Genomic DNA, 24,514 nt, shown 5'->3' on the forward strand with positions numbered 1-24,514 from the left:
GTAGTTAATTTCATTTATTTCATTTTATGCCAATACTTTCTATTGTCTTTTTTGCTGCAATTAGTAAAGTAATTGTTTCGGTACCTTGCACCATGTCAATTTGTCAATAAAGTTTAAGAAAGTAACCAGCTGTGCAATACTGAAGCTTGAAGTTGATGCCCACTTTCGGTAGAAGATCGCATCACTCCATCCTCCCTTCGTCTGTTGTCTGTTGGGCTGGATACAAGTTAGTGAGGCTGCCTCTGTTGAGTCACATCGAACTGAACCAATCGTAATAGTTTCGCTTATGTTTTGGGACTTTCTGTGTATAATAGCGACTCACTCCTTAAACTCTTTCTTCAAGTGCTTTGTTGTGTTCATTATAAAATCTTTGCTTCATAAAATTATAACAGAATTAAACATTGTTTATTTTTTGTCCAGCGCTGAACCAAATGCTGTTGTAGAAAATGTTCTCGTTCAAGCCTTGACACATCTGATTGTTTAAATAGATACTCGTTCCTCTCTGGACAGCTTTGAACAGCAGATAATTAATAAATTTTGATTCATTATAGGACCAAAACTCTCAAAGATTAATTCTGACAAGCAGGAAACTCGAACTCCTCAGACGCTTTATATGCTTTTATTTTCGAAGAGATGACCGGAAGCGTCTTACTGTACAGCATATAAACTGTAGCGGTCGTAATTGGTTCTGTCCGTGCCAGAGCTGCTTCGCTATTTTTGGAGGTTCGTGTTCGGGTGACGCGGAACTGTCTGAAACACATACATGGATGATACGTGAAGTTTTGGCGGAGAGGCGCCGAGGGCGAACTTTTCCCATGGTAAGAATAATAAACCAACGGGACCTTGTAGCTAACGGTGCATGGTACCGTTTAACGCTTACGGGTACCGGACCGGTACGGCGGTGTTGGTGTGGACATTGTTTTTATTCTCCTGAAAGTGACGTTTTCCAGCGTTACTTTCAGGGTCTTTGTCTCGCGGCTTCGTTCCCATGGTGAAGCTTCATCTGCTCGCGAGACTCGCTGGGACAAACCCGGGAAGTTAGCGGTTAAAGTCGGAGCTGGAAGTAACGGTAACGTTAACGGCGGACTCCGGTACCGCTTCACAGAGCACTGCAGTAGTATCTCAAACTGAATTGACGTTGATAACGTCGTTCACGTATGTACGTCTTGTCCAGACCTTCACGAACTGGGCCGAAGCTCGTCACACTGACCGTGTCGATACTGTAGAAGCACCGATGCCTTCAGGTACTGGAGCAGCAGGCAAATCAGCACTTTTATGAACACAGAAACATAAAAGGCGAAGAGACAAACGCCACAAAGCGCAAAGGACCGCTGACAATTAGAGACAAGCAGATCCACCACGAGCATCATCCAACAAATGCAGACGAGCATGAGAAATGACGAGGAACTGCTGCTGTTTCCTGACAACAGCAACGACGTTGCCTTCTCGTCTGACCTAGAAAACGTCAGATGACGCGTATGAAGTACTAACACGGGTCAGACCTTAAGGTGAGCGGTCCACCCAGAGCTGATGGTGGAGGAACCACTGATTCCTGCTGGTAACGCCCAGCTCATAGCATCTTCATCAGTCTCTGCTCTGTGCTGATTCTTTTATATGTTCCAAAGATCTCTGGTGTTTAGAGGCTCAAATGTTTCAGTGATCTAAACCTGCTTTATTAGCTTTGTGTGTAGTATTAATATTTTTGCATGTATCCGCTCTCCAGGCTTTTGCAGTGTGATGTGTTGGGATGGAGGAGGCAGAGCACAGTCATTATGTTGCCCAGCTGAAGGCTCAGTTTGACAGCTGTGACACCACAGCCACCGGGTTCCTGGACAGGGAGGAACTGACAGTGCTCTGCCACAAACTGCAGCTGGAGGCCCACCTGCCGCTGCTGCTGGACACCCTGCTGGGACAACGGACCTACGCCAGGGTGGGCGGTGCTGTGATTGCATTATTGTGCTAAAATGTGTCTTTTGCTGTTTGGCTTAATTAGGTCCAGCTACTAAATGGTAGTAAGGCTGTGGTAAAGCACTACGGCTAATCAATGCATGTGCTGTTTACAAGGCTCTTCCCAGAACCATCCTGAAGTCAACACATTTAAACCTCCTTGTCCTGCTAATCCAAACAGACCTGTAGCTTCAAATGTACTAAAATGCTGCTTCTATGGACACAGACTCTAATGACGTGGTAGGGATCAAAACTGAGCCACAAAGGACTTCACTTGCTTTGTACCTGCTGAAAATAAAAACATGGCTACTGCTACTGCATTTACAGTAACAAGTAACAAGTTTTATTTATTTTGCGTCTTTGACCATCAGGTAAACTTTGAGGAGTTTAAACAAGGCTTTGTGGCTGTCCTGTCTCGCTCTCTGGACTTCAGCACATCAGAAGATGACAGCAGCTACCTGGAACCAGGTAGGATGCAGAGTTGGTGGTTGACCTCCTTCTGTAGAAACACAGACTCCCAAGTCTTGATAAAATGTTGCTTGATATTCATGATTGTGATTCTACACCAATAAATGTTAGGCATTGTATTTATTAACTCCTAAATATGATGATAATGTAACAATCATAACCTAGAAGAAAAGCACCAAGTCACAGTAGAAGAAATGTGAGCTTTGTATAGATTTGGTAGAAATGTCCCAGGAAGTTGGTGGAGCTGGTTCTGGACAGAGGGCTCCTGTCTGACAGACTTTGCCTGTGTGCAGCTTTGCTGGCCTCAAACCAACCAGTCTTTCTGCTGCTGACTCTGCCTTTTTCTGGCCTTGTTCATCTGTCCAGTGGTTCCAGAGGAGGTGAAACCAAAGTTTGTGAAAGGAACAAAGCGCTATGGCCGTCGCTCTCGTCCCGACAGTAAGTCTGGTGCTGCTCAGACCTGTTGCTCTATGGACTCGCCACCATCCGGAGCCGAGGTCACGGACTCGTCACTTGCCGGAGTCCCCCGGGCCAAACTAAGACGATCGACATCTCTAGAGAGCGTTGAGGTGACAGCTATGGTTTACGTTCTTCTTAAATGACAACATATTTGTTTTTTTTGCATTAACATGTAGGTTTAATGCTCCACGGGTATGACACTGACTCGGCTTTCTGTAGATTCTACCACAGCAGGAGCCTGTTTTACATCTACGCACTGTTCAGCTTGAGTCTGGACAGAAATAAAAAGATGCTTTTGTGGATTTAGTTGCAGCAGTGGCTGTCTTCTATGTGGACCCGACAACCAGGGTTACAGTTGTTCATGGTATACCACAATATTAATTTAGTACTGGTATTACAGTCTGCAGACTCTTTCACTTTGGTCTTAGTCCCCTTTTTTAGGGGAATGTGCAAAAAACCTTTCTCCCCCTGAAAAGACTGAAATGAAAGTTGGGAAAGTATCATTTTTTATGATCTCTGCTTAAACCCAGAATATTGTCAGCACACACGTGTTTGCTCTGCTGCTAAGTTCTGCCTTCACGTTTGCTGGTTGTGAGCTGCTTCTACATGTTGACTTATGTTCAGCCTATGAGAGGATGATGATAAGGAAGAAAACTGCCGCTGTGTTTCTGTCAAATCAAGGTCTGTGTGTGCTTTTTTTTGTGCTGCGTGAAGTTTGTCTCAAATTTCCAGATTCTCTGCAACTCTGCTCCCGTAGGCTCTGAATACCTGAGGGGAGGATGGGGGAGTCAAGGAGGAGTCAGCTGGAGGCGGTTTTGGTGGTTTTGGGGGCGTTGGAGGCTTTTCAGGAAGTGGGATTGTGAGGAATGTGACTGCTGGCAGAGGCTTGCTGCTGGTCAAAGATGCATCACCCAGTTTCTCTGACTGTTTTCACTTTGGGTTCTGTGGCAAAGAAGATTCTCAGCTGCATTAATGCTGTCAGTGGTCCGATAGACCATTTAACCTAATGTTTAGGACAGATTTAAGAAGTGAGAGCCTGAGTAAATGGTGGCTGTGCCGGAAGCTGTGTATCGATGTAAGGTCAGAGGTAGCCTCGTGTTTTTGCTGTTGCTCTGGATTACACTGACTCCATCTTACTTTCTGGGTCTCTATTATTGAAGATTTTTTATCTAACTGGCTTTAGCTTTGTGATGCCTGCAAGACAAATACTGTAGATCCTTTTTCTATAGCTCCAGCAGCCGAAATCTTTTAGTTGACATTTTGCAGCATTTGTGCAGTTGAGAGCATCAAGAGTGAGTGAGTGAGGTACACAGTAAATTTTGATTTGTAGTCAAGGCCTTGAAGTTCATTTTCCTGACGCAGTTTGTGCTGATGGACGGATGGATCTCTGTAATGACTTACAGTAAAGCATTAAAACATGCTAAACAATGTTAAACACATAACTAAGAGAAGCTATTGCTTGACTTCCTCAGATATTGTTCAACTTTGTTCTTTGTAAAAATGAACATTCTTTCTTACCTTCATTCGAGTAATTGTGTCTGGCTGGTGCATGTGGTAACTTTAGAGCAGATTCTAAGATTTCCTCTGAGTATGTGGCATTTTTCTGGCGAGCACAGTGTGACAGATGTAGGCTGACATCTCAGTAACTCCTCAATACAATTCAATTTTATTTATATATGGATATATACAGTAGTTATCTCGAGGCACTTTACAAGGTAATGTTTAAGACCAATTAAACCCCAAAAATCTCACATACAGCAAGCCTTTAATTACAATGTGGCAACAACAGTGGAGAAGAAAAACTCCTTCTCTAACGAGGAAGAAACCTCCAGCAGAACCAGGTTGGATGTGGGCGGCCATCTGCCTCGACCGGTTGGGGTGAGGGGAGAGAGAGAGAGAAAAGCACAGCAACAACAACAAGCAACAACAGAGCACAGCCAGAATAGTTGGACCAGGGACTGGACACAGGTAGAATAGTTGGACCAGGGACTGGACGCAGGCAGGATGGTTGGACCAGGGACTGGACACAGAATGGTTGGACCAGGGACTGGACGCAGGCAGGATGGTTGGACCCGGGACTGGACGCAGGCAGGATGGTTGGACCAGGGACTGGACACAGAATGGTTGCACCAGGAACTGGACACAGGCAGATTAGTTGGACCAGAGACTGGACACAGGCAGGATGGTTGGACCAGAGACTGGACACAGGCAGGATAGTTGGACCAGAGACTGGACCCAGGCAGGATGGTTGGACCAGGGATTGGACACAGGCAGGATGGTTGGACCAGGGACTGGACACAGGCAGGATGGTTGGATCAGAGACTGGACACAGGCAGGATGATAGGATCAGAGCCTGGACATAGGCAGCATTATTGGACCTGGGACTGGACACAGGCAGGATGGTTGGACCAGAGACTGGACACAGGCAGGATGGTTGGACCAGGGATTGGACACAGGCAGGATGGTTGGACCAGGGACTGGACACAGGCAGGACGGTTGGACCAGGGATTGGACACAGGCAGGATGGTTGTACCAGGGACTGGACACAGGCAGGATGGTTGGATCAGAGACTGGACACAGGCAGGATGGTTGGATCAGAGACTGGACACAGGCAGGATGGTTGGACCACGGACTGGACACAGGCAGAATGGTTGGATTAGAGACTGGACACAGGCAGGATGATAGGATCAGAGACTGGACATAGGCAGCATTATTGGACCTGGGACTGGACACAGGCAGGATGGTTGGACCAGAGACTGGACACAGGCAGCATGATTGGACCAGGGACTGGACACAGGCAGGACGGTTGGACCAGGGATTGGACACAGGCAGGATGGTTGGACCAGGGACTGGACACAGGCAGGATGGTTGTACCAGGGACTGGACACAGGCAGGATGGTTGGATCAGAGACTGGACACAGGCAGGATGGTTGGACCTGGGACTGGACACAGGCAGGATGGTTGGACCAGAGACTGGACACAGGCAGGATGGTTGTACCAGGGACTGGACACAGGCAGAATGGTTGGATTAGAGACTGGACACAGGCAGGATGATAGGATCAGAGACTGGACATAGGCAGCATTATTGGACCTGGGACTGGACACAGGCAGGATGGTTGGACCAGAGACTGGACACAGGCAGGATGGTTGGACCAGAGACTGGACACAGGCAGGATGGTTGGATCAGAGACTGGACACAGGCAGGATGGTTGGACCACGGACTGGACACAGGCAGAATGGTTGGATTAGAGACTGGACACAGGCAGGATGATAGGATCAGAGACTGGACATAGGCAGCATTATTGGACCTGGGACTGGACACAGGCAGGATGGTTGGACCAGAGACTGGACACAGGCAGGACGGTTGGACCAGGGACTGGACACAGGATGGTTGGACCAGGGACTGGACACAGGATGGTTGGACCAGGGACTGGACACAGGCAGGATGGTTGGACCAGGGACTGGACACAGGCAGGATGGTTGGACCAGGGACTGGACACAGGCAGGATGGTTGGATCAGAGACTGGACACAGGCAGGATGGTTGGACCAGGGACTGGACACAGGCAGGATAGTTGGACCAGAGACTGGACACAGGCAGGACGGTTGGACCAGATACTGAACTGGACACAGGCAGAACGGTTGGACCAGGGACTGGACGCAGGCAGGATGGTTGGACCAGAGACTGGACACAGGCAGATTAGTTGGACCAGAGACTGGACACAGGCAGGATGGTTGGACCAGGGACTGGACGCAGGCAGGATGGTTGGACCAGGGACTGGACACAGGCAGAACGGTTGGACCAGGGACTGGACGCAGGCAGGATGGTTGGACCAGAGACTGGACACAGGCAGATTAGTTGGACCAGAGACTGGACACAGGCAGGATGGTTGGACCAGGGACTGGACGCAGGCAGGATGGTTGGACCAGGGACTGGACACAGGCAGGACAGTTGGACCAGGGACTGGACACAGGCAGGACGGTTGGACCAGGGACTGGACACAGGATAATTGGACCTGGGACTGGACACAGGCAGGACGGTTGGACCAGGGACTGGACACAGGATGGTTGGACCAGGGACTGGACACAGGATGGTTGGACCTGGGACTGGACACAGGATAGTTGGACCTGGGACTGGACACAGGCAGGATTGCAGTTTAACTAAGAGATGGTTCCTGTGACTAGCAATCATTGCCAGATTGCCAGAAGACTCTAGGAACCACAAGTAGCCCAGCACTCGGAGAACAAAGTGTTGTGCTGGGAGCATAAGGAACTATGAGGTCTTAGAAGATAAGAAGGAGCTTTATCATTAAGTGCTTTGTACTCATCTAGAGTAGTAGAATTTAAAATTCTATCCTCCTGTCTTACCTTGTGAGCTCGGTGCTGTCTGCCAGAGATGTTGGTTAGCGAGGCAGCCTTTAAATGAAGAGATGATCATCAAATAGATGGGTTGACACCTGAGCCACTAACTTCATTACTGTAGCTCATTATATTCATTAGTTGATATATTAAGCTAGCTGGCAGGTTGGAGCCTCAACATGTTGCATAAGCCTCCGTGTGTTTCAGTCTCCACATTAGTGACAGCAGTTTTATAATGCTGGTCACTGTCTAACACTGATGCTCATTCATACAGCTGGTGCTGTCTCTGGAACCCTCACAAAAATGAATTTTTGAAATTATTGTGACCTATAAGAGAATAAAAGTCTAAGAAGAACAAATAAACAATATGCAATGCAGCAGTCAAAGGGTTAAAAAGCTACAATAACTTAACTTTGCTCCTGACAAAATAAACCTGTTTTAAACCTGTTTATTTTTGTTGATTTCAGGCTCGTAACCCCCCAAATTTTGTGACTTCTAGCAAAGTAAAGTGGCTAATTGAGGTACCGTAGGTTTGGTTCTGCATCAGTAATGTAACAAATAGCTGGTTGTTACACCGTGAATAATATAGAAACAGAAAAAACAATGCACATAAGCCTGTGGCCAAAGATTGGAATAGATGACTAGTTCTGTGTATTAACTCTCCTGCACCTTCTGTCGCAGGACTCAGAAATGCTGGAGACAGCTGCTTGGTCAGTCACAGTCGCCTCACAGATTTCTAATGTGCTTTGTGTATTTTAGTGGTGATAAGTCTGTTACTGTTAGTAGCGGTGCCAATAACCCCAAACTGGCTAAGATCATCAGCAGTATAGGAGCTCAGAGAGGAATTCCTTCTGAACTGGACCCTCACACAGTCAATACACAGCCCTTTGTCTCTACTGCTGCTTCAGAATAGTTTAATGGTCGGGTAACACAGAAAAATACAATAGTCACGGTAGACGGTGTTTTCTCTGCAGAGCCTAAAGTCTGATGAGGAACCAGGAAGTCAGAAGGAGAACGCTCCACCAGACATTCAGAGTAAAGGTACGCCTTTCCTTTCAGTTTGATAATGAGCATTGTTCTACTGCGGGAACCAAGCTTGTTTGATTGTGATTGATTGATGTTTATGCTTTCAGAAAGGTGAGAATTCTACTGTATACTATATACCGTATGTTTTGAGGTCATAGTGGGTGATTGAGTCAGACTGGAGCATCTTCTACTGTGTTTAACAAACAAGCCTCAAGCTGACTCAAGCTTCTGTGTGTTATGCCCTTGTCAAGGTGAAGTGGAACTGACAGCACCTGATAATCTGGACCTGCAGCAGCTCAACACTGAGGTAGGATCCCACCCACCCACCTACATGTAATCAGGAACAGATGTTCAGTGGCTTCCTAGGGCTCCCAACCACCAGGATGACCGCTGCGCTGTCTCTAGCCTGTCAGAGTAAAGATGTATTGATTTCTAAATGCACCTGCAATAATGTGAGCAGCCAACAGAAAGGGCTTGACTTGTCGTAGTTATGTTTGACTGGAATCACTGTAACTGCTGTTAGCCTGCAGTCTGATTGTTTCCCTCTGTCCAGTTCCAGATGGTTCTATCTGGGTCTGCTCCCATCTCATGCTCAACGCCTGTACGGCCCACTGATCTGCAGAAGGCGCTGCAAAGGGTAACACACACACACACACACACACACACACACACACACACACACACACACACACACACACACAGTCACATGTAGCTGTTGAAATCCTAAATCTGCATCTGGAAAGAAGTGTCCTAGAAGCTCCATAGATAGAGCATTGGTCTGGAAAATAAAAAAAACCTCTCCAGTCAATTCCCCTTCTCTGGCACCAGTTGTGTCTTTGGCTCCAGACCCAGTGACCTTTCGAATAATGGACAGGTGTTTTGGATTGACCTTAACCCAGGTGAAATGCTTGGCTGATATCGGAAGCAGTTACTAAAGGTTATTTCTACCAGGGGTGGATCATATGGATCATATAGCAATGCACAGCCATTAGCGTGAAATGGTAAATCATATTGGGCCAGGGATGAAATGTGAACTGTACAGCCACTGCAGATATTGTATTTGACGTTTCATTCCAAAGATAAACAGCAGAGTCACAGATTTTTTGTTGTGATCCTGAACGCGTCACCTTTTCACTGCTGCAGCTGACAGCCATCAGACCAATCAGGCTGGAGACACAGGTAGAAGTCATGCCGTGCATGACCTCTACCTTCTTCTACCTGGCTGTGGGCTGCTACCGTGGGTGAGGACAGAGGACGGCTACCTCCGCTGGGTTGTACTGTCCACACCTCATGCTGATGTCATGAGAAACGTGTTAATGCTGCACACACCTGCTCTGAAATGTGTGGAACCGAGAGGAAATTTCATGATTTAAAGGAAAGTCCGTGAACCTTTCTCACGTTTATTCAAGAAGTTCTTGTGGTCGTTGATCGTTGGACTTGAGCATCTTGAGCAGTACATTTTATTCTGCATCCCTCAGTCGGCTCAGGTTTAGGGGAACTAAAACTGCCTCTTCCTGTGATCTCTTGGTGTGAGTTGTGTTATTTGATGTTGTTGATAGGCAAATCCTTGTTTAGGTTCTGTTCACTTTAACTTAAAAGCCGGTCCCGCCAGCTGAACTTGCATCACGTGAACTGAACTGAGCTCAGCTGAGAAGTAGCAGTGAAAGTAGGCTAATCCAGATCACACTGGAACTGGGCCTGTGGAATCTGTTCCTGCTGCTGCTTTGTCTGTTAAACATAACAACATAACACAATTATTGTTGGAGTCATGTTTGAGGTAAACACTGTCTCTCACACACTCACACCCACCCACACCTGTTCGCCACTCTGGATGTGCACTAACACTCTAGCTTCTGCTTGTCCACGCGGACTCAGGCTGCGATAGAGGAGGGCTCTGTGCGCTCCACTTCACCCTCCTTACTGATGGCCACTGTGGGTCAGAGGGTCCTGAGCTGTATGGACGATGGCTCAGGATGCACCAGCCCGGAGCAGGTCATTGCCCTCTGGTCGGAAGAAGGAATCAGGAACAGTTCCAACATCCTGCAGGTCGGTACACACTTTTCCTTTCTTCATCAAAGAATGTCTTATTAGTTTCCAGTCAAACCATGTCATCAGTGATATGGTTCTCTTCTGAGTAGATGTATGTGGATTAGAGGACAGGACACACTCAGATATATATCTTGTGTTTATGTGCCGTATGATGTAGAAAACAAAAAAATGATTAAACTTAATAACTGACTCAATTAAAAAAAGAATTTAAAATTTTTAAGTCTAGGATCTGCAGTGAAAGACATCTCTGTTTGGAAGTTGTAAAACAAATGTATAGTTTAGGAGATAAATCTGTTTTCAGTGTGAGCTATAGTTTATTGGTTTAACAATCAAGTCTTTTATTGAAATCTGATCAACTACCTTATATTAATAGGAAGATACAAAAATAATGTTTTCTCGACAGCCTTAATTATCAGTTTGTTTTCCATGTTTTCCTGCAGACTCTGGACTTTCCTCTGGACGAGCGTCTCAATCTCGCAGAGCTGACTCTGGCCCTGGACAATGAGCTGCTGGTCAGTGGGAACGGCATCCACCAGGCGGCACTGATCTCTTACAAGAATGAGATCCAGCACCTGCAGTAGGTTTTCACAGCTCAGCTCATCCCACGTGATCGGTTTCCCCCCAAACCTCAGTGCTTCCGAGCTCGTCTGAAGGTCTACAATACATGTACAGCAATAACAACATCATCATGCATTGCATTTACAGGTTTCTGCGCCTGTGGTTCATCAAGGAGATCTGATCAAATTAGTGAAGTTAGAGGTTCTATGTTATTTGTCTGTGTTCAGGTGCGTGGCAGAACAGGCCTGCAGGGAGCGGGACAAGGTGAAGGCAGATCTGGATCTGGCTGATCAGAGGAACCTGAAGCTGGTGAGAGAGGTGGATGACCGGCATGCCAGCATGGAGACACTGAACCAGAGCCGCATCAGGTCAGAGTCTTTGTCCGCTTCTCAAGGTTCAACAATTTCAGAAAATTTGGATCAGTATTAGATTTATAGTGGGACCCATTTCTTCCGTTGTAATTTGATTCAGGGAAACGTGGTTTAGCTCTAATTTCACTATTTTTACAGCTGCGCAAAGCTGTACTTTCAGAGCACACTTACCCCTACGTCCTAACACATTTACTTTTACTTTTATACATTTACTTTTACTTTTACTTTACTTTTTTTCACATTTACTGTACAAACGTGTAGGTACAGTAAACAGAATTCAAAGCAGGCTTTTAGTAAAATGAGCCAGGAAACCTTTTATGCCAATACCTTCACATTTATCAGTAAGCATCTGATGCCTTGTACAGTATGTAACTATATGTAAAAGAAGTTAGGACTTCCTCAAAGAGCCAAAGTAAAAGCCATGTTCTGACCTTGATCTGCACGGTGACTTCAGGGAACTGGAGCAGGACTTCCGTGATCGTCTGACCGCTCTGCGCACTCAGTTTGAGCAGGAGATCGAGGCTCAGCTGCAGCAGGTGGACAGGGAGCGCAGCACACTGCAGGGCGAGCTGCAGCTTCTCCGAGCACAGGAGGCTGAGCTGCAGGAGGAGCTGTGCAGCGCCACGCAGGTCTGTTTCTGGTCTTCATACTGTTAAAATTTACAGTTTTCTTATTTGATTCGAGGATTTAGGCTGTACAGATTTTTTTCGAGGCACGTAGCCCAGAAGCTCATAATTAGCTTTACAATAATGTTACAGAATTAGACAAAAGGGCAGGTGTTTGAGTGGCAGAACATCCGGAGACGAGACAGCTGTTGGTGTACCCCATAGAATTTAGTTTCTTTTAAGTAAACAAACTGTGGACATAGATATAATAGAACATGTGATGTGCAGGAGAACAGTCGACTGGAGGAAGAGCTTAATGTGATAAAGCTGAAGCTGACTGAAGCTCAGAGCTCAGTGATTAGACTGCAGAGAGACCTGGACCAGCTGCTGCATGACAAGGTAACACAAACATCCTGTTGATCTCAGGCAAATAAATCCATTCTGCCCCAGTCTGCTGGAGGCTCACATAATCGAATCTACCATGACCCTTGCTGGAATGTCCCTTTAACTGGGATGTAAACCAGTTGAAACCAGTGTGTGTGGCGTAACTTGACTCTTTGTAGCTGGTAAATTATTAAGGAAAGCTTCTGCTCTGACTTCTTTTCATTCTTGGTCTTGGCATTTGTGCTCCAACTGCTGTAGAAGACTTTAGTTTTAGCTTTCACAACTTAAATGTTGAATTCTTGAAATATGATTGTGTTTTGGTTTTTGATAGTTTGGCAGCTTGGATGCAGCCGGTTCTGGTCTGAGTCATGAAGAGAGATTCTGTGAAATCATCAGAGAGTCTGAACTGCAGTGCAGGGTAAGAGGACGTCTGCAGGTGCCACGGTTTTAACATTTGACCAAATGTCAACACAGACGGGTTTGTACTAACTAATCAGCCATGTTTGTCTATGTCATGTTACTTAAACGTGCTGAGAACAGGTTTTGTCTTTTCCTTTTGTGTACCCGAACGCCTCGCGTTGTGTTCAACAGAAAGTCAAGGTGAGAACACCTTCAGTACCGTTCAGTCTGCTGATGTGTAGGTCTGACACGTTGGGGTGATGAAGTTGATGATTTGACTGAACAACTGATAACAAAACTGGGAATTGGAATAAAATACTTCAGTGCTTAACATCACTTCTAATTACAACATAAGTGTAGCAGACTGGAGCTGGTCTGTGTGAGACAAACGGCTCTAAACACTGTAGGTGTGCTGCTTGCTGCTTCAATTCTGCATGTAGGTTTCCAGTTTGTGCATTTGAACTAATTCTGACTTTGACCCTGACCATTACTCACACCACTACTTCACCCACCCAGGAGCTGCGGGACCGAAACGATGAGCTGAGTGCAGAGTTGGAACTCGTAAAGAGCCAGAGGATCAACAGGAGGTTCAGAACGTCTGTGGACGCCACCGCGCTGAGTTGGACCCAAGACTCCGACTCTGGTAACCACTAAAAATACAGGTTTGCTCCGGGACTACGTGGTTCAGCGTCAGACAAACAAAACCTGAAAACTGCTGCTGAGCTCTGCTTCCAACAAACCAACATATCTACACATTGAACATAGTTATTGACTTGTGGTTCAGTTTATTCTTTCTGGGCATCAATATCTCAGCATACTGTAAGTTTAAACTTGTATGTACTGTATGACTGTAGGCGCCAGTGGAACCAGACTGAGGTAACACAAGGAGTTGCAGTCAGGGCCCAAAAAGCTGAGGGACCCAGAGCAGGGGTTTAAAGTCCTTCTCCGGATTCTTCGCAGTTTGAGTGTGTTTGGTGCAGTAACACAATCACAGACACCAGGTGTAGCCACATGTGTGTGATTCACACTCAGTCTGCATTAGTGCAGAGATGGGTAATAATCATATAATGTTGGAAAGTGAATAACATAACTAGAAACCTAGGGTTGATGACCGAAACCAAATCCCTGCAGAGAAGCAGCGACCTGCTGAGCAGGTAGGACCTGATCAGGTGGACGCACCCACACATCTCATACATTCCTGTAACGTGTAAATGTGAAGAGACTGAACCTTCAGTCTGCACCTGGACATTCTGCTGGCTTCTCTGTGCTGGAGGGAAACCTGTTTGCGCACACACACACACACACACACACACACACACACACACACACCTGACTTTCAGTCTTGGTTGTGTTGCAGCCTCGTCATGTCAGATAGTGAGTCTGTATGTTTTGCAGTAATTTTTTGTTTTAGGCGTGATTCTCCATCCTGTTTGTGCGTGCTTCTTTTACAGATGACTCGGACATGAAGTGGAGATCATCTCCTCTGGTTGAGAGGATACTGCAGCCAATCGATAAAACTGGTAAGAAATGGGACATAACTATATCTGCACCTACAGAGGAACTAAGCAACCCCCCAATGGAGCCTCCATTCTGGAAAGCCAGTGAATTTAGAGGTGACCTGACTTGTTCGGTCTTTTACCACCATCAGCTTTGTGTTCACTGGACAGCGTCTCTGATCCTGCTGTCAGTATCCAGACTGAACTGGCTCTGGAGCAGCTCAAACAGAATCACACCCAGGAGCTGCAGCAGCTCAACATCCAGCTGGAGACACAGGTACCAACCAAACACATCTTCCCAGAGACAGTGCTGCCAAGTAATCAGGCACTATTATTGAATGAAGGTTTGAGAGCTTTACCTCAGTATCTCCCTGATTCTCTACTTTATTTGGAATTCTCTTGATTAAATATTAGATTAATTACGATACAATTATCATACAGTACAAGATGAGACTATCTAATGTGACTTAGTGGCCACTGAGCAAACCCCGATTGTCATAAAGCTGTCATAAAACACAATAGAATACACAAATATGTCACAGATCTTCAGACTATTAACTGCCATACCTAGTGTCCCAGGATGGGAGCAAAACAAAGGTGTTCCTCATTAACCATGTAATTAATCTCACTGAGCTTCTACTTTGTAGCTTATGCACTGACTTCAGACTGCAGGCGTCTTAATTACTTTTCTCCAGTTTCAAAATGTGTGAATGCAAAATGTATATGATGAAAATCAGAAATTAAACCCGACGGCTCTAACCACCAGTAAATGTTTCTGCTCAGATGAATTACTACGAGCGCAGTCTGGAGCTGATGAGACAGAGCATGGAGGTAGAGAGGAAAGACATCTCTCAGGCCTTCAAGGTAAAAGCAAGACACAAGGGAAAGGAATTAGGATGAAACTCTTTAACGCTGTGTTCAGTCAGCAGAATACCCACCGTGCACTAAACCTCTTTAATTTATTATGATCACTAACAAACAGTGTCATCTTTCATATCTACATTTATGGACTTAGATTTGACCATGTGCTTGATTTGCCTCTTTCAGCTGGAGATAAGTGAGCTCGAGGATCAGAAAGCTCAGGCAGAGCAGCAAGTGAAGCAGCTGAAAGAGACTTTGGACAAGCTACAGACTCAGATGCATCATGGAGGAGGGTGGAGCACTGAGCAGGAGCGCCGGTAAGGAGGAGTTATTACAGTACCCTTAATAGGCAGTAAGCAGTAGTAAATAGAAAAACTGATGCAACAACCTTCATGGTCACGTCTACTCCTCTGGCCAGGGTGCAGCGGGAGCGAGCTGAACTAGAGCAGAACTTTGCCAAAGAAATCAGTAACCTGGTTCAGAGGCTGAGTGCAGAGAAGGACCAGCTGGAGGCGGAGCTGAAGCTGAAGCTTGACCAGGAGGTGATTCTGGTCAGGTGGGTGGTGGTGTCATGCTCTCTCATACATGTACTATAACCTTCACAAGAAGCAACTAGACTGTACACACAGAGTGATGGAAGAAAATGTGTCATAAGTTATTATTACCACACAGACAGACAAAAATGCTTCAGCACTGCCCAGGGAGCTAAATCTGTTTCCATTTGAAGTAACTTATTTTTATGACTACAGCCTAATAAACCCGAATAAGGTTAATGAGCAAAGTGAACGAACGCTGTGTGAGCAGGCAGGAGTCCGAACAGCTGCTCTCTCAGATGAAGCTGCAGCAGGCCAAGGGTTGTCATATCCTCCACCAGCAGCTGCAGGAGCAGAGGGCATTTTGGGAGAGCCGGCTTGTCCAATCAGAGCAAGAGAGGCTGCAGCGTGAGGCCTCAGACAAGAGGAGGATGGAGGAGCTACATGAGCACGAGGTCTGTCAACTGAAGGAGCAGGTCTTCAGGTTACAGGAGGACGAACAGAACTCCAGCCTGCAGCTCAGTCAGTTAAAAGGCAGTTTAGAGGAGGTCAAGCAGAGCTGCGGTCGCTTAGAGGACAGTCTCAAAGCTTCCCATGGGCGCTGCTCTGAACTGGAAGCCATGTTAGAGGAGAAGACCAACTTTCTAGAGTCTTATGAAGTGCTGAGCAAACGATGCTGCGAGCTACAGCTAGTGAAGGATTGGGAAGGGCAGCTCCTGCTTCAAGTGACCCATCTTAAAGATGAAGTGAAAAACTTTCAGGCTACGTCAAACAAGGTCCTGCAGGACGAGGAGGTAATGGCTGACAACTGCAGCATGTTAGCTCAGCAGCAGGTTCGGCTCAAAGCCAGAGACCAGACTGTAACAGCCCTGAGGTCTGAGCTGGAGAGTCTACATGCTGCCATGACAACCAACACAAATTTAGCCTCCAAACTGACTGCTGAAATGGACTTACTAAAGGCCGACCGATCCAGACTGATCCAGGACCTGAAAGACCAGGCAATGGCTGTGGACAAGCTACAGCTGGATCTGGACAGAGTCACTGAGGAGCTAAAGCGGAGCAGGAGCAGCGAGGAAGGGCTACAGCAGGCTTTGATGCAGGAGCAGTCCAAGACTTCACAGCTTCAGTGCAGCCTGGCTGATGAGGAGGAGGAGGTAGACCGCCTGAGCCAAGAGAATAGGAGCTACACCCGGCTGTCTGATCAGCTCTCCACCCAGATCGTGGAGATGGAAGAGGAGATCACTACACTCAGAGAGCATCTTAGAGACCTCAGCTCTCAGCTCAACAACACAGCAGACTTGGTCCTGGACCTCAGGAAGAAACTCAACTGTAAAACCAGTGAGGTGGAACGGCTGTGGGGGGAGGTGGCAGGTGGTGCTCTTCTCTTATGCAAGGCAACGTCCTCTTCTGAGAAGCAGCACAGTGAAGTTCAGCAGCTCACTGTTCAGCTGGAGGCCAGAGGTGGAGAACTGGACCAGGTCAGAGAGCAGGTTTGCCAGCTGCAGCAGGCCCTGCAGAACTGTTTGACCCGGCTCAGGCTGACAGAGGAGAACTTTGAACAGGAGAAGAGGAAATTGACACAGCAGCTGGTAGAGCTGGAGGAGCTGGTTGTGGCTCTGGAGGTGGCGATGGACCCAGCCAGTCAACACAGGTTTGTGGCATGGGACCGACACCAGAACCTGGTCTGAATGATGACTAACCTCAATCTGCTGCCGTGCTCTAAACACAAAGATCTATACCGACTAATCGCATCATTCATCAATCATTTTTTTCCCTCACAGGTAGACAATGAATGAAATCATCCACAATGCACCTGTGCAGACTGAAGCTTCAGTCTGATTGGCTGCCTAGAATGCTTTAATTCTTAATGTCATCTCTAACCAAATGACCAACCTCTGAATGCATGATTCCATGTTTCTGTGTCATCATCGCCACCTGTGCTTGAATTTTAAACTTTGTTCTAGTACAAAATGATCCAAGGTCTCCGTCCGCTTCATGTGATTTGAACATCATAAACCCTAAAGATGCCTGCACCTGGCTAAATACACACACACACACACACACACAGTCATGTTTCTCATCAATGTGGGGACTTCCCTTCGACATAATGCCTTTCCTAGCCCCTTACCCTAACTATCACAATAAAAGGCAGACGTCTAACCTTTGCTCTAATTCGAACCAAGACTCAATTCGAACCTCAGCCCCAAAGTCACATCTTGAGTCCCCACGTCGAAGGGAAGACATGTACACACACACACACACACACACACACACACACACACACACACACACACTTCATTAATCTTTGTAAGAGTCTTAAAATTCATTTTGCCAAGTAGTCACACTGGGCCACACAGCAGTGGCACCAGGGTAGAACCTTTGTTCCATTAGTGTGTTTAATGGATGTTACAGCACACTCTACTGTGAAACTGGCCGAGGCCTCTGACTCCTATTTAGCACAAGTGATTGACTTAAGAAGGTCATTTTCTTTTTTGTAGTAATTGTTCATTTCATAGTTTTACTTCCAAACTGATAATTTAATCCTATTTGAACAATGAGCTGATGATCAGTTGAGCTGGTTGATTCCTTGGCTGTAGGACTCAGCTGGAGGAGGTTCGATCAGAGAATAGAGCTCTGCAGGAGCGACTGAGCATTCTCCAGCAGGAGGTCCAAAGCCTGGAGGAGGTTGTTGACAAGAAGAGGTGAGAAATGTTCTTTGATTAACACAAGTTCAGCATATAAATACCAAGATAATAAAGTGGTGTCACAGCTCAGTGTGTGATGTAAACAATCATTAGCTTTTCATTAAAAAAGCCACAACTAACTTAAAGTCAGAACAGAAGATAAACACATCTGCATCGAGGAGAGAACAGCAGATGAGAAAACACACCACATGTACTTTGTAGGATCAGTAACTGCACACGAGGATTCCCTCAGGAAGGTACAGACAGGACGCTCAGTGAGCGGACTAAGTCGCAGCCTTATGTTTGTTTCCGCTTTCAGGCGGAAACTGGAAGAGCTGGAGAGAGAACACGAGCAGAGCAGAGCAGAAGAGGAGAGGCTGCACACAGAGGTGAGGACCTGTGGACCTGTACTTGGCCACACGGGGAGTATATCTTGAACCAGACTACTGTGCCTGCAGAACTCTAAATATCGTGAGGAGGTTTTGGATCTGAGCAGCAGGAATCTGCAGCTCAGTAGCAACAATGCTGAGCTGAGCGCTTGTCTCCGTGGAGACCAGGAGTCGGTCCAGATGCTGCAGGAGCACCTTGCTACAGTCTCCAAGGAGCAGGAGGAGGACAGAGCAACGGTGAGCTAAATGAGAACTTAAAGCTTATACATTCAGTCCAAGTTTAGGGTTTATTCTTGTTTTCTAATGCCTTTCTTAAAAGTACTATAGGGACAGGTGATTGTACATTGTCTAACTGGAAGATGATAGGAACAAATTGATTGGTGTGCTGCAGGTCCAGCGGCTGCAGGATGCAGCAGTGCGGCAGGAGAGAGAGAAGCTGCAGCAGCAGGCAGAGACACAGCTGCTGGAGCGGGAGCTCGGCTCCTACAAAGACAAGGTGCTGCAGTTACTGCTGCCACAGATCCTGCATTTGATGCTCAGCTACAGCTTGTTAAAATCCCAATTAAATGTCTCAGGTGAGTCGTCTGGAGGTGGAGCTCGGCAGCGTGACGTTAAAGCAGCACCAGTTGGAGTTGAACAAGACCAAACTACTGAGAGAAGCTGATGACAGAAACCAAAAGGTCACAGCTAAAAACTGAAGATAGAAGGATAATGCCACAGACGGGAAGAGGTTCTCACCTTAAATGTGTTGTTCTTCAGGTGGAGAAACTGCAGCAGACGGTTCTGTCTCTGGAGTCAGAGCTGGAGCTGCTGCGCTCTCAGCTTCAGGCCGGTGTTCAGGAAAAACTCGTCCACAGTCTGGAAGTAACAGACCTACAGCGGAAGCTGCACGACGCTCACATCAAGGTCTGTACTGATGAAAGCTACAGCTTCTCCCTTTGTCTGACTCAGCACCTCCTTTAAATATCTTTTAATAGATCCTTATCAGGTTCTACTACTAAGCAACCCAAACCTTTTTAAAATGCATCTTTTTATATATATATATATATATATATATATATAAACTCAATTAAATAGGAAAATAAAAGGATCTGTGCTTGGGGAAACACACAGTTCACTTTACTTATTTTCAGATGGAGGCTTTGGATACCAGTGTCAGGAAGCAGATGAGAGAGAAAGAGGAGCTCCATGAGCTGCTGGAGAAGCGGGGGGAGCAGGCCTCCTTTGCCCTGCAACAGGAGACCCACAAACTGCAAGTCCAGAACCAGGAGCTCCAACACAAGGTACCAAATCCAAATCCATCCTCTGTGGAGATCAGTCTCAGCTTCAGCTATGTATAAATGCGAAGCTGTTGATTTAGTTGTCCCAGCTGCAAGTCCAGGGTCTGGAGGTCCAGAAACTGACCCAGGAGCAGCAGAACCTGAAGAACAAACTTGATGAGCTGGAGACAGCCCGGACAAAAGCTCAGCACCAGGTAAGGACCAAACAACAATCAGGATGTGACCTCTGCACATGGACAGAACCTTGTGGACTCCTATTGGACGCAGGAACAAATAAAAACATATACACCAGATTTGTGCTTTGTTTCTGTGCTGAAATATTGTTTGGGTTAAAGGTTTGGTGATGTCAAGGTTTTCTGTGTGACATCATTACCTGTTTACATAATAATAGCCGGTCCTGCTCTTCCTGCTGCAGGCGCTGCGGGCCGACGCAGCTCTGGGCCTGGTACAGGCGCAGCAGGTGCGGCATCTGCAGGAGCTAAAGGAGCGAGTGGGTGATGGCCACAGGGAGCAGGTGGAGCTGCTGCAGGCCCAGCTGCTGGAGGAGCAGAGGAGGAGTCAGCAGCTGGAAGAGACGCTCAGACTCCAGGCTCAGCAGAGCAGCTCCCAGATCAGCATCAAGCAGGTGAACGCCACTGGGTTCAGACTGAAGTGCTGGAAATTATGTCAGTGTGACACGAAGCCCCACTTTTCATGTTTCCTCTCAAATGTGAAGTTGTGACTTGTCTCTCAGAGACAATTCCCCACGTGAATTACCTTAGACGGGTTGTGCTGTGGTGTTTTCAGGATCAGTACGAGAAAGCGATGTCCGCCCTGCAGCAGAGTACCGAGGACCTGGAGGTAAAACTGAAGGGAGCCCAGATGGTTCTGCAGGAGAAGGCCCAGCAGCTCAAAGAACAGGTCGGTCCTGAACTCAGTCACGGACAGGTGTGAAGTCGGAGCCTCCTGACGGACACATGAAATCGCTGTAACTTGTGTTGTCGTCTGCAGCTGGTGAAGGGCACCAAGATGAGCGCGCTGCTGAAGGATCTGTATGTGGAGAACTCCCAGCTGATGAAGGCTCTGCAGGTCACAGAGCAGCGGCAGAAACACGCAGAGAAGAAGAACTTCCTGCTGGAGGCGAAGATAAACGCCCTCAACAAACTGCTGAGGGAGCTTGTCCCCGCGGCGCTCGCCACGTAGCAACTGCTCTCAGATCAGCTTCCCATGGTTAGCCTAGCTTAGGCAGCCTCTGATTGGCTATGACTAAACATGTATTTGCCTCGGCAAATGGTAAAGTAAGACCTAAAGACTTCATTTGATGAAAATAGTTATGTTTTTTTAAAATAAAAACCTTATTAAAAATTCTGTTTGTGGCCTCGATCAAATGAGAAATGTGGTAAGCTTGCATTTGGACATTACGCCTGTTGTGCAGCTTCACCTGGACGACGCTGAGCAGGCAAACCACTGAACCAGTCTGAGCACACGCCTGCTGGCACAGCAGGTCCGGCCGGTTAGAACCATTTAGATAGTGTGTGTGATGGGACGCTCAGGTGAAGATGTGACCCCACAACAAACCAAACGATACCACTTCACACCATTCTAAGCTGTTGGCGCTTGACCGTCCGCTACATCATCAATGTCATCAAAGTGAGTCATTATTCTACTGTTTCAGAAAACTTTCTGCACAGCTGCAGATTTTCATCACATCACATCCATTTGTGTTATTTCCTAAAAATCTGAAGTTAATTTTCAACAACACTACAGTAAATTAAAACGAGTCTTTTTACTAGTGATTAAGAAAACATGACTTTATTCAGACATTCATCAGGTTTCAGTTCCTCAGGACACAACGTGCTCCAGGACACCCTGACGGATCAGCTGCTCACATTTCCAGCGCGGTAGGAAGTGCTGAGGACAGAGGGAGACGGACATCACACACACACATGACAAAATGTCCCAGGCCACTCCTAAGACGACCTGGTCAGAGAAGGTAAATGCTTAGCTGACGTGTGAAGGGGTCTAGTCAAAGTAGTTTAGCAGTGTTTCTAACCTGACTGTTCTTCTTCAGCAGAATCACTGTTCCATCGTCAATCTCAAACTCTCCATGGTCCTTTAAACACCTCACCTGAAACACGAACATCATGGGGTCACAGGTCAAACAGCTGGGCCAGATGTGTGAAGGATGAATGCAAGTGGTGAAAGGCTCATTTTAAACCTGCCGCTGAGGTTTGTGTGAGATGTATGATGCGTGTCTGCTTTAGTCTGAGCATCCTCCTCTTGGACGTTCTCACCTCGATATAAAGACTCTTTGGAGGCTTCATGTCCTGAGTGATGTCCAGACCTTCTCCTCCACCCAAAGATCGCATGAACGATGCCAGAGACTTTTTGTACTGACTGAACCACTGCAGCTGAGACAGTACAACAATGGTCATCCTAAAATTCTGGAGGAGGCCTTAGATTGGACCCAACCCGCTTTTTAGGTATCAGATTATTAATGCGTCTTAGGATCAGCTGGTGGTTGGTGATGGAGCTGACTCACCTCCTCCGCGCACATGTGGAAGCGAACATTCGCAGGCAGCACACTGCCGTACTCCCACCGCAGAGCTCGGATCCTCAGCAAACGGTCGTAACTGACGGGACAGAGAGGTTTGGTGAGAAAGGCGCCATTCGTGCGAGTGGCAGGTGCAGAGGTGCGTGCGGTGGTTACAGGTAGGCGGTGACGCAGCGCTGGTCTCTGAGCAGGCAGCAGTGGCGCACTTTGATGGAGGGAATCAGCTCGGCTCGACCTTCGCTCTTGGCCTCGTTGCTGAAACAACAACAATGAAGCAGGTCCACTTTATAATTCACTGGGAGAAGGGTGGTCTGTGGCACGGTTCAGCACAGAACCAGCCCCTCGACCCGTTTGTCCAGTCTGTCAGCAGCCTGGTGCTGAAACGCAGTAGAGCTGACTCTAGAACGTCTGATCTGAACTCTGAGCAGTAGATGGGCTTTGACCAGAGGCCCGAACAGACCTGGACCCGTGGGCCCTGATCCTGACAATTAGTCATTTCATTATCCATCGTAAAGAAAACGCAGTCAAACTGAACCAAAGGGGTCTCTGTCTGTAAGTACACGATCAGTGTATAGTGAATAACAAACGGCCGCGTTGCCCACATTCTGCTTCTAAATAACAGGACAGAACAGACTCACACATCAGCCTGGTTCTGGTCGTACAGAGCCTCCATCTCCTGCAGGACCTGTCTCAGTCCGTCCTCCTGTAAACAAACGCTGATTCAGACTGAGCCAAATAACGATCAAAAAATGTTTCTTTAGTGTCTGAGAACACGATTCAACGAACGGATCCAAACAGAAACGGCACGTGTGCGATTCGGGTTCACATATTACATAAACGTCGATAATGGACCACGACTTCACTGACGTTAAAAGCGGGAAGTTGTCCGTCGCTAATCCGGTGCAGCTCTCTGATTAACTCGACTGCTTTCTCACAAAACATCCTGAAGCGCTTCAGCTGAAATAAAGTGAAGTCTGTCTAACGTTTGATTTAACAAAGGGCCTCAATTTCGCGGCAAAACTGTGTTATGATCACGTGACAGGATAAGGCGACGTTCCGGAAGCTGTTGTGGGACAAACCATCAGCAAAGCGACTTTTTGGTCGCTCAACAATTTGAACGTCAGATTTTCGCTGCGATTGAGTGAAGCGTTGGTTCAGCTGCTACGATTGAGCGTAACAACGTACGTTTCCTAGCAATTCTTGTTAACGAACAGTTCTTAGCTTCAAAGTCTTCGTTGTAAGTTCGGTTACAAACGCCGTAACTTCACAACATGCGTGTATGAACGTCAGTGAGCGAGTCCGTAGTTGTGAACGTCTAGTTTGTAATCTGGTCCTACGTGTTTCTGCATTCCAGAAACCCGTTTGTTTTGGTAGTCGCTGCTCCGACACTCCCTTGAGACCGTAGATGCAGCAGAATGAAACCACGTGATTGTGCTTCAGTCCTGTGGTTGGCTGCTGCGGCCGCTGCGGATCAGCTGCTCTCTGCGGATCTCGGTGCGGAGCCAGTCCGGGCAGCGGCCGCTCAGCTCAGTGCCCGTCACCGGCAGGATAACGGCCTCATCCCGCCGGTACCGGTCACCTCACTCAGCGGTTTAACGTAGGTTCTGTCCGATCGCTTCCAGGGATGCGACAACGGAACCGCTCTGAGTGCGCGGAGCAGCTCAGCGGGAACAGCGGCTCTGTGCAGGACAGCGACCCGGAGCTGAAGCAGCGACCCGGCCAGGGAGCAGCGGGGCCCGCAGCCGACGGCCGTCAGGTCCCGGAACAAGAACGGAGCATGAAAAAACCGTTCAGGAGGTGAGACCGGGTCCGGAACTGGGACCCGAACCGGCCTATGAATAACAGTTCAATAAACAGAAGAGTAACAGAGGTCAACCAAATTTAAAAAATGAAATTACTTGAAGCGACGACGGTTAATCAAGAATGTATGGATAAGCAAACATTTAATACTAGCAATAAACAAATAAAATAAAAGCATTTATTTATTTATGGTTATAAGCCAAAATAAATAACAATTAAATGACTGATTTCAAAATTACTTTGCAATTTTACTTTACCAAGTGTAAATGTCCCACATGGAACCAGCTGAGGCTGAGCTGCTCCAGTCAACTGGTT

At 47.1% G+C, this 24,514-nt stretch overlaps 3 protein-coding genes across 17 annotated transcripts in view; 2 read left to right on the forward strand and 1 right to left on the reverse strand.

Annotated features, from left to right (window-relative positions):
• The first annotated feature begins 534 nt into the window (after nt 1-534).
• Nucleotides 535-21,213, forward strand: ninl (ninein-like). 8 transcript variants are annotated; one of them, XM_055502670.1, is made up of 33 exons: nt 586-818; nt 963-1,069; nt 1,175-1,508; nt 1,724-1,930; nt 2,319-2,415; nt 2,782-2,984; nt 8,206-8,272; nt 8,509-8,564; nt 8,811-8,894; nt 10,133-10,303; nt 10,747-10,883; nt 11,092-11,232; nt 11,690-11,864; nt 12,129-12,239; nt 12,556-12,642; nt 13,140-13,266; nt 14,075-14,143; nt 14,272-14,396; nt 14,903-14,983; nt 15,167-15,297; nt 15,399-15,536; nt 15,785-17,164; nt 18,111-18,215; nt 18,493-18,586; nt 18,656-18,823; nt 18,978-19,082; nt 19,162-19,266; nt 19,346-19,492; nt 19,720-19,869; nt 19,947-20,060; nt 20,282-20,491; nt 20,653-20,766; nt 20,857-21,213. In XM_055502670.1, exons 4-33 carry the CDS (start codon nt 1,748-1,750, stop codon nt 21,046-21,048), a joined length of 5,067 nt encoding a protein of 1,688 aa, XP_055358645.1. In that variant the 5' UTR covers nt 586-818; nt 963-1,069; nt 1,175-1,508; nt 1,724-1,747; the 3' UTR covers nt 21,049-21,213. The 8 variants fall into 8 exon arrangements, with proteins under 8 accessions (XP_055358647.1, XP_055358645.1, XP_055358644.1 ...); XM_029127345.3 differs by having other exon boundaries at nt 597-818; nt 963-1,508; nt 18,517-18,586; XM_055502671.1 differs by lacking the exon at nt 586-818 and having other exon boundaries at nt 951-1,069.
• A 415-nt stretch (nt 21,214-21,628) lies between these two features.
• The window catches only part of gins1 (GINS complex subunit 1 (Psf1 homolog)), a 3,045-nt gene continuing 159 nt past the window's right edge, over nt 21,629-24,514 (reverse strand). The window contains exons 1-7 of one of the 7 annotated variants that reach the window (XM_055502697.1): nt 24,457-24,514; nt 23,038-23,102; nt 22,556-22,654; nt 22,388-22,478; nt 22,140-22,289; nt 21,899-21,973; nt 21,629-21,825 (exon numbers count right to left, since the gene is read on the reverse strand). The exon at nt 24,457-24,514 is cut by the window's right edge and continues 159 nt beyond it. In XM_055502697.1, the coding sequence (XP_055358672.1) occupies nt 21,688-21,825; nt 21,899-21,973; nt 22,140-22,289; nt 22,388-22,478; nt 22,556-22,654; nt 23,038-23,072 (588 nt within the window). In that variant the 5' untranslated portion in view covers nt 23,073-23,102; nt 24,457-24,514 and the 3' untranslated portion in view covers nt 21,629-21,687. The other 6 variants (XM_055502695.1, XM_055502698.1, XM_029127393.3 and 3 more) reach the window with 6 other exon arrangements.
• Nucleotides 23,446-24,514, forward strand: part of abhd12 (abhydrolase domain containing 12, lysophospholipase) — an 8,941-nt gene continuing 7,872 nt past the window's right edge. Inside the window, exons 1-2 of one of the 2 annotated variants that reach the window (XM_029127390.1) lie at nt 23,446-23,580; nt 24,022-24,196. In XM_029127390.1, the coding sequence (XP_028983223.1) occupies nt 24,024-24,196 (173 nt within the window). In that variant the 5' untranslated portion in view covers nt 23,446-23,580; nt 24,022-24,023. Of the gene's footprint in view, nt 23,581-23,755; nt 23,894-24,021; nt 24,197-24,514 lie in introns of those variants that run through there. The other variant, XM_055502691.1, reaches the window with a different exon arrangement.

The sequence above is a fragment of the Betta splendens genome, chromosome 15, assembly GCF_900634795.4.
Source record: "Betta splendens chromosome 15, fBetSpl5.4, whole genome shotgun sequence".
In the NCBI taxonomy this organism is placed as follows: Eukaryota; Metazoa; Chordata; class Actinopteri; order Anabantiformes; family Osphronemidae; genus Betta; species Betta splendens.